Source organism: Sceloporus occidentalis, unplaced genomic scaffold (assembly GCF_023333645.1).
Source record: "Sceloporus occidentalis isolate IW3139 unplaced genomic scaffold, rSceOcc1.0.p SCAF_6, whole genome shotgun sequence".
NCBI classification, from domain to species: Eukaryota; Metazoa; Chordata; class Lepidosauria; order Squamata; family Phrynosomatidae; genus Sceloporus; species Sceloporus occidentalis.
The window spans coordinates 36,053,950-36,066,538 of NW_028316986.1; the positions used below are offsets into that span (position 1 = coordinate 36,053,950).

Here is a 12,589-nt window from a genome sequence, read left to right on the forward strand (position 1 = left end):
ATCACAGGGTCACCAGAGGTCAAAGTTGGCTTGAGGGCAATTAACAACAACAGATTAAATGTACCACTTAAATTCCAAATAATTTAATAGGTTTCCTCCCCAGAAATGCTTAAATGGCATTTATTCAATTAGTATCTTATGTGTTTGTCTTTTTGAAATCCTTTTGAAATCCTTTCCTGAATAGTAAACCTGGCCACACGCCGAATATGACTATCTCTTTGACTACTCTGTACCCAATCACATGCTGCCTATTTTAATTGGATTATTTTAATTGGATTATTTTAATGTGTAATTGTTTAATTGTTGTTTTAGGGGAGGGAGGGAAATGGGGATATTGGGATTATATATGAAGTTTTAATCTGTAAACCGCCCCAATTGTCTTTGACAGAGGGGCAAGGTATAAATAGTTTTATTACTATTTATTTTATTATTTTGTCCAAAAAAGAATGTACCGAGATAGCAGAATGAGAAATCAGAAATAATGATGTTAAGAATGTATTAGAGGTTTTTAAAAACTTCAAATGAAAAGAAATGTCATACTGAAAGTCACTGTATGAGAGGAATACCTATCATTCAGCATTTGCAGCACAAAATCAAATCAATAGCTGTTCTTAAAGTATCGGTGATGGCATTGTAAGGTTCAGTCTCCTGTAAAGCTGTGTAAATAAAGGATGATGGGGCATGGTAACAAAACTGACATACATTCAAATAGTGCCTACAGTTTGATACTGCTCGGATTTTAAAATTCCTGATCTGAATTGTAATAAGGCTTTGGAAGTTTGCAAGAGGTATGGTGAAAATTATTAGGTCATTCCTGATCCTCACAACCTCCAAGGTTACGCTGTCCTCTCCAAAGCATTTAGCCTATCCTAACTATATTTGTAAGTGTCTCTCTGAGCAGAGAGAAGTTCCAAGTAGAAGTTTAAGTTTACATTTAAGTTTGTGTGAGACAAAACTAAAAGCTTGAAGTATATTTGAGTCAACTTGTGTTATAGTTTTTAAAATGTTTATTTATTTATTTGCTCTGTGTGTGTGTGTGTGTGTGTGTGTGTGTGTGTGTGTGTTGCCTTTTCCCCAGGCTGAGACACAAGGCGGCTTCCATAACAACAAATTAAAAATGTTTATATTGCATGTTTGATGTTGTTACTTTTTTCTGAAAGAAAAACAGCTGTGTGGTGCCCTGATCTTTTGAGGTGCTCCAGATCTCCATTGACGGTCCATGCAGATTTCCTCCTAACAATTACAATGGACGCCAAATGCTCCAAAAGGAATTGTTTCCAGGAAAAATAATTTTCCTGAGCAAGTAGCATCCAAGGAAAGGGAACAGTTTTCAAGATGAAATACTTTTCTCTGCTTTAAGAAGAAATGTTTTTGCATGAACCACACTTTTTAATAAGTATACCTTAAAAGAACATGTAGTTCGGCTGTGACAAAATTGAGACTGTAAAAGCAAGAGGGATAATAATAGCAAGGATATTATTAGATGCTCCTAGGAGGGAGTTTCAACACAAACCTGGAACAGGAGGAGAAGAATAATCAAAGATGGTAAGGAACAAGGGATCAAGAGGAGCAAGGAACAAATGAGAAGAGAAGATTGGGAGATGACACTGTAGCTATCTTCAAATATTTGAAGGGATGTCAAGCAGAAGATTGTACAAGCTTGTTTTCTGCTGCTCCAGAGACTAGAACATTATTATTATTAACCTTTATTTATAAAGCGCTGTAAATTTACACAGCGCTGTACATACAATCTTTTAATTAGGCAGTTCCCTGCCCCCAGGCTTACAATCTAAAAAGACACGACACAAAAGGAGATGGGAGTGGTGGAGGGGAAGGGGATGAGGGCCAGCAGTTCTTCTCTACCTCCGAGGCCTGGACCAAGGCAGATGGACTGGAGGGAGGGCTTGGCTTCTTAATGGATGGGTAAACTTCTTCCAGGGAGGCCTGTTGGAGTTAGCCTGCCTCTCTAGTAGGATAATACATATAAAAGACATAGCAATACAGGAAATGATTCAATAAAACAGACAACAAAAGAACATCAAATAGCAAGTGACAGTTATCTAATGCCTGGGAACGCTTCTCTGAACAGGATGGTCTTCAACTCCATTTTGAAGCTGGTTAAAGAGATGGCTCTTGCTCGCGGGGGAAGAAGGTTGCAGGAGTGAGGGGCAGCAAGAGAACATGAACCAATGGATTCAAATTACAAAAAGAAATTCTTCCTAAACATTAGGAACTTCTTTGCTGTAAGAGCTACTGAACAGTGGAAATGGACAGCCTCAGGGGGATGATGGACTCTTTCTTCTTCTCCTTCTCCTTTTTGGAGGCTTTAAACAGAGGATGGATGGGCATATTTCAGGCCTGTGGCTCAGTCTGCACTGCAGAAATAATCCAGTAAAGTGACACCACTTTAACTGCCATGGCTCAGTGTGATGTAATCTAGTTTTGTGAGCTATTTAGCCTTCGCTGACACAGTGCTCTGGTGCCACAACATAGGACAAATCCCAGGGTTCCATAGCATGGAGCCATATCAGTTAAAGCGGTGTCAAACTGCATTATTTCTGTAGTGCAGATTCTGCCTCAGTTGTGCATTCCTGCATGATAGTTGATGGCCTTTATGGTCCTTTCCAAATTTATGATTCTATGATTTAGTGAAAAACCTCTGTTAATAGGGATTATCTTTAAAATGTTTATAGATTTGTGTGTAATGCTGTCCTATTGTAAAAGGGTTAGACAGCCTTTGTGCCCATTTCTGAACTAGAGCCTTATAAATGTTCTTGAAAACTGCTAACATAACATTGGTATTAGTTAATTCTAGTTTGAAAGATAAATAAACATTTACCCTATTTACAGTAGATAGATTGAAATCAAGGGTGGGCAGCTTGTGGGATGCCAGATGTATAAATGTATTACCTACCATCCTTCATCACTCACTATGTTGGTGAGGGCTGTTGGGTGTTGCAAACCAACCAATTATTGGTTTCAACCACCAAGAGAAACCATTAGTTTTAAATCATTGGTTTAAATGCAACTTCCCTTGTTATTTTATTCAAAGACTGAAATAGAAATATGAGTTCTCCAGCTTTCTCATGTTTGATTTTAGGGAGCTCAATGTGTAAACAGAGCCATTGCATTTTATGGGACTGTAAGTGTCGGTTTATTTTTTTAAAAAGGTCAAGAAGCAAACAAAAAACAACAACAAAAAACACCAACAACATTTCAATTGTTTTTTAAAGCAATCAAAACATTAAAAATCAATTTTTAAATTTTATTTTATCTAGCCTTTGGAATTTACCCTAATGCTTTGCTAGAGCACAAAGGTAGAATGAAAAATTATTAATCAGTTCAATTTTTCTTCTTACCAATTTTCACGCTTCCCTTCAACTTCAGTTGCTGGAAAGTGTTCAACAATTGCTTGTTCAATTGCCATTTTGCTATATGTTCTTCATAAGACTCCATTTTCTGAGAAGTTCTCATCTCATCTTTGTTGCTCCATGAGCACTTTACAAGGACATTCAACTAGCCCAACTAAACAATTCTCGTTATGCCTGTTTGGTTCTCCTGTGTTGAAATTAGACAGATACCACCCTATCCTCTGGCAGAATAAAGCTAGGATTGCACTGGGAAATGCATCTTTTAATACATGGGAGCTAAACTGATCCTAGTCATTTGTGTTCTGGAGGACAGTCATATAGTAGTTTGAAATTAAAGGTGTATTTGGACACTTGTCCCAAGCAAGCAGAGTAACAACTCATCTTGAATTTTAGACAGTCAGAGAACTTGTCTGGCTAGTGGGTGGTATTCCAAGTCAGAAAATAGTGGGTTTAATTTTGTTCTTGTTGTATGTTTTTAAATCATTTCTGACTTACAGAGGGAGACCCTAAGGTGAAGCTATCACAGGGTTTTCCTGGTAAGATTTGTTCAGTGTCTTTACCTTCTTGTCAGGCTGAGAGACTGTGGAGGATATCACACGACTGAAATTGGAAATATAATCCAGTATCATCCTGAATGCAATCATGCGTATTCATGTTATTGCGTGAAAGTTTACCACATGCGATCGCTGGCAGTCCGAATGCACTCCGAACACAATCATGTGTCAATCCGCAGTTAAGTAAATTTGGTGAACTAGCCAAGTCACAAAACCTATTCCTAGGCAACTTCACACTCAAGTGTGCTGTTGTTTGGTGAGATGTGCATGTCTCCTTTGGTCCTGGTTTCCCCCTGCCCAATCTGGAAGGGGGGGTTGCCATGAAGCCATGCTGCAATTATGCTTCAATTTTGATTCCGCTTGTCCTTCAGCATTGCTGGGGGGCGGGCTGCTGCCTGCTAATTAAGAGGCATGGACCGGGAGCTATTGGATAACTATTATATTCACGTTTTAATATGACAAGAGTAAATATATCCTTGTTTTAACGTGAATAGAGCATGTTCTTTCAACCATTCTTCCTGCCCCCCCCCCTTCCAACCTCTTTTGTAAATTGTGGGGTTCCTTGGTTCCTCTCTCTCACTTGCCTAAATATGCTATGCTCCAGTCATCTGGAGTCTCACTGAGCAGGCGCAAGGGTGCCAATTCGCAATTAAGAACCCACCAATCTGATGGCTTACTTCACACAGAATCTGGGTCATGTTCACGGAGGCCATTACAGCAAATTTAAGGTGTGATAAGTAATCACATAATTGCATGAATTTTCAAATTGGCCTCACTATCTTCTCTTTCAAAATTGAGAGCCTCCCATCCCATGTGATATCCTCCTGTGACTTGCCTAAGGCCACTCAGTGGGTTTCCATAATTGAGAGGAGATTTAAATCCTGGTCTTCAGACAGAGTCATAGGCCAATGTACAAACTATGATGAAAGTTAATGGGAACAGGGGATCTTCATTCTGGAAAGTTATCAAGGGCCCTTTCACACCATACAATTCTCTCTCTCTCTCTCTCCCCTTCTTTCTTTGGAGTATTTATGTACCTTCCCCCAAAGGCTTCTTATTTTAATGTCTATTCCTGTTTACTGGCTTGCTTGAGATTTGTATTCTCTGAATTCTAGGCTTTCATCTTCCATGGCTCAGCTTTGCTTGCTCTCTGCTCCGTATTCTTGGAATTGCCTCCCTACACATTTACAGATGCTCTTTCCCTTGCTACTTCTAAATCTGAATTTCAAATATATATATATATATATATATATATATATATATATATATTGTTTTCTGTAGGAAACAGAAATTATTGTTTTCTGTTGTTTATTGTAGTTTTATAATCCTATATATTTGATTACAACTGTTGGCTAGCTTGTTTTATATTATATTGGTATTTTTATATTTTGTTATGTGCCCCCAAGTCATTTTTGACTTATGATGATTGGGTTTTCTTGCCAAATTTGTTCAGAGGGGTTTGCAATTGCCATCCCCTGAGGCTGAGAGTGCATGACTTGCCCAAAGTCACCCAGTGGCTTTTGTCTTCCAGCAGGGGATTGGACCCTGGTCTCCACAGAGTAGTCCAATTCTCAATTCATTGTTTATAACTGTATTGTATTTTATTATTAATTCCTTCCCTCTGTGTGTATGTACACACAATAGATTGTATGCCTCTGGCATGTCCCATTATTTTCAGTTGTTGTGTAGTGTAGTGGTTGGCCCAGAGAAATATGAAACTTTGGGAAAATCACACACTCTCCACCTAAGGGGAAGGCAATGGCAAACTTCCTCTGAACAAATCTTATCAAGAAAACCCCACGATATGGCCTTACATTTGCCATAAGTCAGAAGTGGCTTGAAGACACACAACAACAACAAACCTATAAAGTCCTATGTAAATTGATGGTAGTATATACATAAATAACAACAACAACAACAGAGTGGCTTACAGATTGTTAATCTGACACTTCCTTGCTGTCAGGTTTACACCCTAAAAAGACAGGACACCCAAGAAAGAGGATGGCAATGGTGAAGGGATTAAGTCCAGCAGATACTGCCTCTTCTTCTCTTTCTCCAAGGCCACAGCAGTCACAGCTGGAAAGGAGGTGGGGGCCCTTTCAGTAGCTGCTGAGCTGAGGCACTGGCATGGTTCTGTCCCATGGAATCCTGGGATTTGTAGTTTAGCGAGGGGCATTTAGACTTGTCAGCCTGAGTGCTCCAGAGGATCAACAAACCCCAGATCTACATACAAATCTTACATACCCCAGGATGACACAGGATGAAACCATAGCAGTTAAACTGGATTAATAGCACTACAATTCTGTAGTACAAATGGAGCCTTGATGAAATCTCTGCATCATCAATTTCTAATATAGCAAAGCTGCTTTTTACAAAAGCTGGTTTTTATGTCTACCTAGGCCCCCTTTTGCCCTGTGTCCTCAGTCTAGCTAGAACATTTCATAGCTGTATTAGTATTGGGTAGATGGTGAAGGAAGGCTGGGGAAATATGAGACTTTTGGTGTTCAGTTGCAGCATCCTGTTTGCAAGAAACAGTGCAATAATGACATTCAACAGTGCCATTCAACAACAGACCAACACACAGATTAACATGTAAACCACTTCCTCCCAACCAAGGGTCACACAGTATAGTATACCCCACTCACTTCTATGCCACCAACCTCTGAAGATGCCAGTCACAGATGCAGGCGAAACACCAGGAATAAATTCTTCCAGAATATGGTCACATGGCCTGAAAAACCCACCAGAAAACTATAGTGCAATAATGCTTGAGCTGGAAGAGAGCAGGATTCTGTTCTATCCAACACTACTCTGTCTATGAGTACTTGCCTATAACAGTTGAGGTACACAGTAGCTGAGGGCCCATTATACCTGGTCAGGGGGTATCCAGTGTGATGTTGGGGTTGGAAGCTACAGGGGTCATGTCCATGGCAGGATGTGCACAGCAGCACCCCTTGAAAGAAGGGGATTCACACTATGTATTGTGCCCATGTGGCAGCCTACTTTGGTCATGCCTAGTGGATGGTTTGGGACATTAGATCATCAGTTGACAGGCAGATCACCTGATGTTTGGATCCAGGCCCACACATGGCCAAGCCTATGCAACTGTAACCATTAAAGTTGGAACACTGCTGCTGGGCCCACAATGGCAGGTCTGGGTTCCATTTTTGAATGCTTCTAATGTCACAGCAGAGCAAAACCAAAACATTTCTTACTGGGAGCAAAGAATGACATATAAGTGAATAGGTCCTAGCCCAACCTACTCCATTGTGCCCTAGTTTTCTACTTGAAAGTATGTCCCCCCCGCACCACATTTAAGAAACTTTCAGAAACGTGATGACTTGTTTGCAGTTTGAAATGGTAACTTATTCTGCCTCTTCACAGAAGCATAGAGTTGGAAGAGACTGCAAGGGCCATCCAGTCCAACCCCCTGCCATGCAGGAAATCCAAATCAAAGGCCTGTTACAGACTGCCAAAATAAAGCTGCTTCGGGTCTCTTTGGAGGTATGCTATTTAAATGATGCATGCATCTGAAGAATCTGGAAGTTGCACCAAAGCTGCACTCCAGTGCTTAGGAATGGAGTGTGGCTTTGGCGCGACTTCCGGACTCTTAGGACCCATGCATCATTTAAATGGCATACCTCCAAAGAGACCCAAAGCAGCTTTATTTTGGCAGTCTGTAACAGGTCAATGTATCCCTGACAGATGGCCATCCAGCCTCTGTTTGAAGACCTCTAAGGAAGGAGACTCCAATACACTCCGAGGGACTTTGTTCCACTGTCAAACAGCCCTTACTGTCAGGACGTTCTTCCTAATGTTGAGATGGAATCTCTTTTCCTGTAGCTTGCATCTTCTTCATATTATTTATGTGTAGAGTTGTCACACAGAGGAGCACATCTGTATTCTAGCCCTGCCTCCGACATGGTTCAGCTGGGCTAGCCTTGCTTATTGAGGTTTCCATTCCAAGGTGGACACTTGAAAAACTTTTGACACTTGATATGTACTAAAACATAGCTCAGTCACATGATATTGGCGACAGTATGATGGGCAGAGCCCTTTCCTCTTTCTGCCTATCGGTGCTTTGCACATCAGTAAAGTGTAAAGACTGTTCATATCATTCATGAGAAATATGCCCATTTCTCATATCGTGAGAAATGGGCAGACTAGGCTCTGTATCACAGGTAGGAAAACTATACTCCTCTGCATCTAGTTGAATTTCAGATCCCATCAACTCCAGCCAGCCTGGTCGCTGGTAAGGGATGATGGAAGAAGCAGTCCACAAACAGCTAGAAGGCCACAGATCCTCCACTCTTGCTTTAGACCAAGAAGTACTTTAGACTAAACAAACTCAGTCTTCCTTCCCTGATACATGCATAAATGGGCAACGAAAGTGGAAACAGGTAGCAGGGCAGCAGCAACCCTTGTTCTCCCAGCCTTTGCCATTGCTGTGCTCATGATCCAGGGCAAGAAAGTCTGTGTGTGGAGGCTTCCTTTAGATCCAGAATATCTGCATGGCGGGCTAAGGTCATAAAGATGCAAGCACGGCTCCCCCACCTCAGGGGTCATTAAGACATGCATTTGCAAAACCAAGAATTGCTGCACATCATCTGAGCAGGGCTGAAAACACGGCTCTGCACTTTCCCCCTACTTACTTTGTCCCAAAGTGGGTTCAAATTCCACAACTTAGTGGGGCTTGTTATTGCTGCGTTAACTGCCATGAAGTTGGCTCCAAATGGTGGACATTTGGGGATTCCTCCAGGACAGAAGGCTGCAATGGAGGACATGTCCTGGAAAAGGAGGATGCCTAGCCACCCTTTTCATGCTCCAAATGGAGGACGTTTGGGGAATTCCTCCTGGATAGAAGGCTGAAATGGAGGGCAGGTCCTCCACAAGGACAATACCTGATCCCCTTGGTCAGGATCCAAATGGAGGACATTCTGGGAGTTCCTCCTGGACTCAAGACGGAAATTTTGGACCTTCCAGAAAACTAGGAGGGCACGGCCAAAGAAAGGCTAAAACACTCATATAAATCCATGTTTCTTAGTCATGCTCAAAATGGAGGGCATTTTGGGGGACTGTTCCTGGATAGAAGATGCAAATGGAGGACATGCCTTAGAAAAGGAGGACGCCGCCTGGTCACCATGATCATGCTCAAAATGGAGGACATTTTGGGAATTCTTCCTGGACAGAATATGGAAATGGAGGACATCTGGGAATTGCTCCTGGGCAGAAGGCTTAAATGGAGGGCACGTCCAGGAAAAGGAGGATGCCTGCTCACCTTGGTCATGCTCAAAATGGAGGACATTTGGGGGAATTCCTCCTGCATAGAAGGCTTAAATGGGGGCCAGGCCCAAACACAGGAGGACCTCTGGCCCCCCATGTCCATGCTCAAAATGGAGGACATTTGGGGGAATTCCTCCTGCATACAAGGCTTAAATGGGGGCCAGGCCCAAACACAGGAGGACCTCTGGCCCCCCATGTCCATGCTCAAAATGGAGGACATTTGGGGGGATTCCTCCTGCATAGAAGGCTTAAATGGGGGCCAGGCCCAAACACAGGAGGACCTCTGGCCCCCCATGTCCATGCTCAAAATGGAGGACATTTGGGGGAATTCCTCCTGCATACAAGGCTTAAATGGGGGCCAGGCCCAAACACAGGAGGACCTCTGGCCCCCCATGTCCATGCTCAAAATGGAGGACATTTGGGGGAATTCCAGGCCAGCCTCCCTCCTCCTCCCCCTCCCCTTTGCGTCTCTTGCGTGCTGACGTCACCCTCAGCGTGAGCTTTCCCGCGAAGGCGCGGCCAGGGAGCCAGCCTCAGTGTTTTGACCCTCGCGGGCTCCCTTCCTCCAGGTGCCACCGCGTTGCCATGGCGCCCCCTTAACCCCTCCCCTTTATTTATCTTCCCTGTCTGCCATAGAGGAGAAGAAGAGCGTCTTCTGCAGTCAGGAAGCGGCGCTGAAGGCGACGGCGGCAGCAGCAGCAGCAGCGGGGCCTTCTCCTCCGCGGCCCGCCCTGGCGGCCTTGCCCTCCTCCTCCTCCTCCGGGCGCCTGGCGGGTTCCGCGGCTCCGCTGGACGCGCCTTTCTCTCCGCCGGCCCCGCCGCCGCCTCCTCCTCTGCCCTCCTTCGACGCTGGAGGCGGCGGCGGCGGCGTCTGGGAGCGAGAGGCTCCGCTGGGGAAGATGGCGGGGAACGGCGCGGGCTTCGCTGGTGCGGGAAGCGGGGAGATTGTGCAGCTCAACGTCGGGGGGACCAGGTGAGAAGCAGCAGGAGGAGGGGCTGCTGCTGTTGTTAATATGGGCCTTCGGGTCCTTCCTGACTCGTCCTGGGGTTTTCTTGGCAGGGTTTGTTCATGGCCTTCCCCTGAGGCTGAGAGAGTGTGACCTGAACAGGAGTCAACAGTGTGATGCGGCAGCTAACAAGGCCAATGCGATTCCAGGCTGCATCAATAGAAGTATAGTGTCTAGATCAAGGGAAGTCATAGTGCCACTATATTCTGCTCTGGTCAGGCCCCACCTGGAATATTGTGTCCAGTTCTGGGCACCACAATTCAAAAAGGACATTGAGAAACTGGAGCATGTCCAAAGGAGGGCGACTAAAATGGTGAAAGGTCTGGAAACCATGCCCTATGAGGAACGACTCAGGGAGCTGGGAATGTTTAGCCTGGAGAAGAGAAGGTTAAGAGGTGCTATGATAGCCCAGTTTAAATATTTGAAAGGAAGTCATATTGAGGAGGGAGCAAGCTTGTTTTCTGCTGCTCCAGAGAACAGGACCCGGAACAATGGATGCAAATTACAGGAAAAAAGATTCTACCTCAACATTAGGAAGAACTTCCTGACAGTAAGGGCTGTTTGACAGTGGAACACAATCCCTCGGAGTGTAGTGGATTCTCCTTCCTTGGAGGTCTTTAAGCAGAGGCTAGATGGCCATCTGTTGGGGATGCTTTGATTGGGATTTCCTGCATGGCAGGGGGTTGGACTGGATGGCCCTTTTGTTCTCCTCCAACGCTACAATTCTATGATTATAATTAAACATCCCCAGCTCCCTGACTCGTTCCTCATAGGGCATGGTTTCCAGACCCTTCACCATTTTTGTCACTCTCCTTTGGACACGTTCCAATTTCTCAATGTCCTTTTTGAATTGTGGTGCCCAGAACTTGACACAATATTCCAGGTGGGACCTGACCAGAGCAGAATATAGTGGCACTATTACTTCCCTTGATCTAGACACTATACTTTTATTGATGCAGCCTAAAATTGCATTGGCCTTTTTAGCTGCCGCATCGCACTGTTGACTCATGTTCAACTTGTGGTCTACTTGGACTCCTAGATCCCTTTCACATGTAGTTTCATTCAGCCAGGTGTCACCCATCCTATATCTCTGCATTTCATTTTTCTGCCCTAAGTGCAGTACCTTATATTTCTCTGTGTTGAATTTCATTTTGTTAGCTTTGGCTCAGCTTTCTAGCTTATTCAGGTCATTCAGGTGAATTTCCTCAGAGGAGGTTTGCCATTGCCTTCCTCTGAGGCTGAGAGAGTGTGACTTGCCCAAGGTCTCCCAGTGGGGTTTCCATGGCTGAGCTAGGATTCGAACCCCGGTCTCCAGAATGGTAGTCCAGTGCTCAAACCACTATGCCACAGTGGCTCCTCTCCATGATATAAAATAACAAAATAATAGCAATATTAACAATAATAATGAAGTCATCCCTCCGCGTTTGCAGCTTTGACTTTTGCAGATTTGATTATTCACTGATTTTATTAATACCTGTGTGTTCTCTCTAGGAACATCTCAGTCCTCCAGCGCAACTCTGCAGTCAATTTTAACCAAATGTCGCCCCAAAGGACCTAGAGATTCCTAGGGAGAAAGCTCCACTAGGCCTTTGTGGCTCCTCCAGCACAATTCTATGGTCAATGTCTGGCAGATGTTGATTACAGAGTTTCACAGGAGGACCCAGAGATTCCTGGAGAGGTGTTCTCTCAGATAAAAACAGAGCGTTTTTGTTATTTGCAGTTTTTCCACATTCACGGGGGTCCTGTGCCCCTAACCCCAGCGAATGTGGAGGGACGAGTGTAATAATAACAGTCATAATAAAAGTGCACCCCGTTGGCTCTCATTAGGAGGAGGCGGTGGTGGAGGAGAAGAGTATCCTATCTAATCTTGGGGTTTTCTTAACAGGGCTTTTAATCTTTTTATATGTAATAGTATTCTTCTTATTTTCCTTTTAAGAAGGGAGACTGCTGCCACATTGCATAATCCATGCAGTTTGACACTGCTTTACCTGCCACGGCTCAGTGCTGTGGAATCCTGGGATTTGTAGTTTGCTGTGGCACCAGAGATTTCTGAGAAAGAAGGCTAAATACCTCACAATCAAAACCACAAGCCCCAGGATGCCCTGGCATTGAGTCATGGCAGTCAAAGCTGTGTCAAACTGCATTATTTCTGCAGTGTAGATGCAGCCTTTTTTTCTTTGAGATCAGTTGCCACACAGGTTTGACGAAAGAGGGTGTGTTATGGAGACGTTACTTGAGTAACTTAGAGGAGAAGAGAGAAGGCCTGATAGCTATGAGAATTGTTTCTGTGTTACTCAGATGTGGGGCCATCTAAAACAGCATTTAAAAAACAAACAGGGGTGCATCCATATTGCAGAAATAACCCGGTTTGACA

At 43.9% G+C, this 12,589-nt stretch overlaps 1 protein-coding gene across 1 annotated transcript in view; it reads left to right on the top strand.

Moving 5' to 3' along the window:
* The first annotated feature begins 9,808 nt into the window (after positions 1–9,808).
* The window catches only part of KCTD3 (potassium channel tetramerization domain containing 3), a 59,538-nt gene continuing 56,757 nt past the window's right edge, over positions 9,809–12,589 (top strand). The window contains exon 1 of the mRNA XM_089529309.1: positions 9,809–10,181. Within this exon, the coding sequence (XP_089385435.1) occupies positions 10,108–10,181 (74 nt within the window). The 5' untranslated portion in view covers positions 9,809–10,107. The remainder of the gene's footprint in view (positions 10,182–12,589) is intronic.